The sequence below is a fragment of the Nannobrachium achirus genome, assembly GCF_963921795.1.
Source record: "Nannobrachium achirus genome assembly, chromosome: 20".
Classification (NCBI taxonomy): Eukaryota; Metazoa; Chordata; class Actinopteri; order Myctophiformes; family Myctophidae; genus Nannobrachium; species Nannobrachium achirus.
Genome location: NC_137827.1, coordinates 55,450,380 through 55,456,379, shown reverse-complemented (window position 1 = coordinate 55,456,379; position 6,000 = coordinate 55,450,380). Strand labels below are relative to the sequence as shown.

At 41.0% G+C, this 6,000-nt stretch overlaps 1 protein-coding gene across 1 annotated transcript in view; it reads left to right on the top strand.

Annotated features, from left to right (window-relative positions):
• Positions 1-5,380: 5,380 nt before the first annotated feature.
• Positions 5,381-6,000, top strand: part of LOC308306254 (dynactin subunit 1-like) — a gene marked incomplete at its 5' end in the record, with an annotated part of 36,567 nt that continues 35,947 nt past the window's right edge. Inside the window, one exon of the mRNA XM_080751154.1 lies at positions 5,381-5,398. Coding sequence (XP_080607280.1) covers positions 5,381-5,398 — 18 coding nt within the window. The remainder of the gene's footprint in view (positions 5,399-6,000) is intronic.

Genomic DNA, 6,000 nt, shown 5'->3' with positions numbered 1-6,000 from the left:
CCGTAAACAATAATGGAGTCCCAAATCACATCCTGGCTGTTTTCTCTGGATCTGTTCTAGAAAATGCATTTCTATGCTCTGAATGTATGGCAACCGGAGCGGCCCAATTCACATTAATTCTTGCATAAGGCTGCCCCCTGCGGCTGCCGCCATCCATTTTAAAATGAATTAGTTTAGAAAGAACCAATAGATAATGTTCTGTAACATCGCAAAGGTAAGCTGCTTTTTGCTGGCACCAGACCCAATAAATAAATAATAACATCTGGCAGTAGAACTGTTAACATAGATAGATTGGTCATAATAAGGTGTTATTGAACCGCAGGTTTTTACCACAGTCCTGTGCTTTGGTTGTAGGGCTGTCACGATTATGACATTTTACATGACGATTATTTGTCATTCAAATAATTGTGATTAATGATTTAATTGTGTTTTTGTCGTTGACAATTACATTTCAGTTTGGCTTTTAGGCTTTTAAGTTGCACATGGTAGATGTGACACATGACCTAAATATACAAAGAAATTACTGACATATTTGACAACTTTAAACTTAAAAAAGAACATTGATAGTGGAACGCGACGCGTTGTGAGCTTGTAGATCTGCTATTTCCACTATTTCTGCCCTTTTTATTAATATATGAACATTTTTAAACATGGAAACGATTATGACGATTATGAAAAACTAGAAAATATTGTTCCTTCGAAACAATTGTGGGCTCGCTTCAAGCCAGAAAACAATGGCTATAAAAGTACAAAATGTCAAGATCGCAGGCAGTGCTCTCTTTGACGTTACTGACGTCAAAGATTGGTCCATTTTGTTCCAAAAATGTGTTGTGCAAAAGTTGACCCGCTGGTGGCGCTATAACAGGCCAATGTAAGAAGGGTGGTATCTGTTCCTTGACCTATTGGGAATGTGCTTGCAAGATTTCACGCACAGCTGGTGGAGAGGGTCAGCAGCTATAAATATCTTGGGACCACTATTGACAGCGGGTTGACCTTTAATGACAACACAAAGGCCATCTTTTCAAAGTGTCAGCAGCGGACCTACCTCCTACGGAGGCTGAGATATATGGATGTTGCCCCCCCCATCCTTCGCAGCTTTTACATCTGCCATATAGAGAGCCTCCTTACCTTCTCCTTCCTGGCTTGGTACGGGGCTCTCTCAGAGGCCAACAAGGCTAAGCTGCGGAGGGTAACCTCAGTGGGGTCTAAGCTCTTTGGGATGCAGTGCTCTGCCCTTCAGCACCTATACAACCAGAGGACAGTGAAGAAAGCAGCAAAGATCGCGAGAGACCCAACTCATAGTCTCAGCACCTGCTTCAAGATCCTGCCCTCGTGTAGGAGATATGATGCCTCTACATTAAAGAACGCAAAGGGCAGTGCCAGTTTCATCCCCTCTGCCATTAGGCTCCTCAACAAACACAAACCCCCCAACACCTGATTCACCTCAACTGGACTAGCATACGCACACACATACACACACAGGTGCCCGGATGAACTGGACAGGGACGGACACACGTCCATGCATGCATGCACGCGTGCGCGCATGCATGCACGCGTGCGCGCGCGCACGCGCGCACGCACGCACGCACACACGCACACACACACACACACACACACACACACACACACACACACACACACACACACACACACACACACACACACAAAAAAACATAAGTGTTCCACAGTGTGGATGGAGGACTTTGCTTTCTTTTAAATACCTTTTAAATACCTTTTAAAATTTCTGAATCATCTTATACTTTTTTATAGAACTGAAGTACTTGCTGGGTGTTTTATTGTATTTGTATATTTATGTATTGTGTTTTTTTTTTTTTATATGCATTGACCCGAGCAAAACAAATTTCCCTTGTGGATAATAAAGACATCTAATCTAATCTAAACATTGCAGGCTGTGTTCATGATTTGAGGTGTTTTTGGCTTTGGCCACTTTATCGCTGCTTGCAGCTATATTTATTATTATTATAATTTTTTTGTGTGTGCACTTCATAGGCATATTAGATAAAGGTCCTTAGATTGTGTGTAGAATGTTTCATGCAAATTGCTAAAATAAATCCTAACGGGTTTAAGCGTTTCACAAACTGCTCAAAATGATATAGCGCCCCCCTTTGGACAATTGGGGTAAGATTGGTTTTAGTGATATTTGGAATAACACTCAACATCTTTGCCAAATGCCATGAATATGTTACCTTGCTTGTATGATTTAGAGGCAGAAGAATAATTTGCATAAAACTGCAATATTCATTGAATTATTAAAAAAGCATGTTTCAATTTAAAAACAATCCGATCTGACAGATGTTTAGATATTGGTCCAAAGTTCACGTAAAAAAAGTTTTGTGCACGTGACGCGAAAATTCCAGAATAAAAGTGGGTTTAAGCGTTTTACAAACTGCTCAAAATAGCGGAAAATCTAAGGGCGGAGCTTACTTAACAAAGACACAGATGTCTTCCGCTCGAGTCAAAGCACGCGTGTAAGCAAGTTGCATGACTTCAAACGAAACGAGTCATGACTTATGCCCGTTTGAAGTTTGAATTTTCAAACTCTTCGTATAGCGCCCCCCTTTGGCCGATTGGAATAAGATTGGTTTCAGTGATATTTTGACTAACCCTCTACATCTTTGCCAAATGCCATGAACGTGTAACTTTGCATGTATGATTTAGAGGCCGAAGAATAATTTGCATATAACCGCAATATTGATTGAATTATTAAGAAATCATTATTTAACGTACAAACTTCTCACCACATAGCCTGTGTAGATATAGGTTCAAATTTCATGTGAAAAAAGTTTCATGCGCGTAATGCAAAAATCCCAGGAGGAGATAGATTTGTACTGTTTTTCATATAATTCCAAATTCTGGGGGATCTAAAGGTCAGAGGTCAAAAGTCAGAGCGTAAAAGTTGTTCAGCATGAGGAGACGGATACGTGTATACAGGTTTCATGGCTGGACCTCAAACACAGCATGAGCTATACCTGTTCAAAGTTCGCACTTTCGAAGGCTTCCTACAGCGCCACCATTTGGCCGATTGCTGTATAAAATAATAGCACACGTTGCCACTGTAGGCTGAACACATTGATGTTTTTATTTGCATTTTCTCACTAAGTATGTAGGAGTAGAAAGGTGCCAAAGTATTGAGGAGAACCTACTAGATAAACTAGAAAATATTGTTCCTTCGAAACAATTGTGGGCTCGCTTCAAGCCAGAAAACAATGGCTATGAAAGTACAAAATGTCAATATCGCAGGCAGTGCTCTCTTTGACGTTACTGACGTCAAAGATTGGTCCATTTTGTTCCAAAAATTTGTTGTGCAAAAGTTGACCCGCTGGTGGCGCTATAACAGGCCAATGTGAGAAGGGTGGTATCTGTTCCTTGACCTATTGGGAATGTGCTTGCAAGATTTCACGCACATTGCAGGCTGTGTTCATGATTTGAGGTGTTTTTGGCTTTGGCCACTTTATCACTGCTTGCAGCTATATTTATTATTATTATTATTATTATTTTGTGTGTGCACTTCATAGGCATATTAGATAAAGGTCCTTAGATTGTGTGTAGAATGTTTCATGCAAATTGCAAAAGAAATCCTAACAGGTTTAAGCGTTTCACAAACTGCTCAAAATGATATAGCGCCCCCCCTTTGGCCAATTGGAGTAAGATTGGTTTTAGTGATATTTGGACTAACACTCTACATCTTTGCCAAATGCCATGAACATGTTACTTTGCATGTATGATTTAGAGGTAGAAGAATAATTAGCATAAAACTGCAATATACATTGAATTATTAAAAAAGCATGTTTCAATTTAAAAAAAATCCAATCTGACAGATCTTTAGATATTGGTCCAAAGTTCACGTAAAAAAAGTTTGGTGCACGTAATGCGAAAATTTCAGAATAAAAGCGGGTGTAAGCGTTTTACAAACTGCTCAAAATGGCGGAAAATCTAAGGGCGGAGCTTACTTAACAAAGACACAGATGTCTTCTGCTCGAGTCAAAGCACGCGTGTAAGCAAGTTGCATGTCTTCAAACGAAACGAGTCATGACTTATGCCCGTTTGAAATTTGAATTTTCAAACGCTTCGTATAGCGCCCCCCTTTGGCCGATTGGAATAAAATTGGTTTCAGTGATACTTTGACTAACCCTCTACATCTTTGCCAAATGCCATGAACGTGTAACTTTGCATGTATGATTTAGAGGCCGAAGAATAATTTGCATAAAAACGCAATATACATTGAATTATTAAAAAATCATTATTTAACGTACAAACTTCTCACCACATAGCCTGTGTAGATATAGGTTCAAATTTCATGTGAAAAAAGTTTTGTGCGCGTATTGTAAAAATCCCAGGAGGAGATAGATTTTTACTGTTTTTCATATAATTCCAAATTGTGGGAGATCTAAAGGTCAAAGGTCAAAAGTCAGAGCGTAAAAGTTGTTCGGCATGAGGAGACGAATACGTGTATACAGGTTTCATGGCTTTACCTCAAACACAGCATGAGCTATACCTGTTCAAAGTTCGCACTTTCGAAGGCTTCCTACAGCGCCACCATTTGGCCGATTGCTGTATAAAATAATAGCACACGTCGCCACTGTAGGCTGAACACATTGATGTTTTTATTTTCATTTTCTCACTAAGTATGTAGGAGTAGAAAGGAACCGAAGTTTTGAGGAGAACTTGCAATGACTGCCTGCCTAGTAAACTAGAATTGACAGAGTCAAATTTTACAAGTGTGCCTGCAGCTCGCTAAATGTGCGACCTTGTGCAGCGGTTTGGACTGTGAGACCATCCACCAAGTTGCCTGTGTTTTGTTTTTGAGAGGGTCGGTCCCCCGAAAAACGCGCTCTGGCACGAAACGGTTACGTTTTGCGCGTTTGTGACGCCTCCTATGGGTCGAAGTGGAAATGCTTTTGGGGATCTGTTGAGTATGCCACCCGCGACCTGTGGTTGAAATTCAGTGTTGACTCGACCTTTTGTTTGTGATTTATGGCTATTGTTTGCGAAACGGGCCCCTCCCGCTAAATTTGGCTGCCCCTTACGAACGAATGGTATGGACTATCGAAATAGCCCTTGACTATGTTCATTGCATGGGTTCATAGATCATGTGTACCCATTTTTGTGACATTTGATGAAAATTTGTAGGAAAAGGAGCAAAAAGTGTGTTTTGGAGAAAATTCAAAATGGCGGAAAATCTAGCCTGGCGCAAATGTATGGGGAGATGCGTCTTGCCCCAAGAAATCCAGGGAAAAAATAATTTTATTTTTCCGACCTACGGTTCAAGAGTTATGGGTTAAAACGTAAAGTGGGCCGTTATAGCGCCACCATGAGGCCGAGTGATGTAATTATTTTTCGATACATTCATTAAGTCATTATGAATCTCCTCTCCGAGGTTTGAAACTGTAGCTCTTATGCTTTGCGAGAGAAAAATACTTGAATGTGATTTCTTGCATTGTCCCATTATAAGTCAATGGGGACAATTAAGCGTCGTTTTTTGCCGATTACGTCGCCATTGTAAGGCGGATCGGAACGAAAGGTAATAGCACACCATTCCCGACCGAGCCGCACGTTTTGATGTATGTATTGCGGGGGTGGCGTAAATGGTGCGGGACTAGTTACGTGCCAAACTTTGGGGAAATCCATGTGTGTGTGTATGTCCGGCTTAAGTATGAGTGAGAACAATAAGTGTGCTGCTACTGCATAGCAGGCACACTTAACTAGAATTGACAGAGTTAATTTTTACAAGTGTGCCTGCAGCTCGCTAAATGTGCAACCTTGTGTAGCGGTTTGGACGGTGAGACAATCCACCAAGTTGTCTGTGTTTAGTTTTGAGAGGGTCGGTCCCCCTGAAAAACATGTTCTGGCACGAAACGGTTACGTTTTGTGCGTTTGTGACGCCTCCTATGGGTCGAAGTGGAAATGCTTTGGGGGATCTGTTGAGTATGCCACCCGCGACCTGTGGTTAAAATTCAGTGTTGACTCGACCTTTTGTTT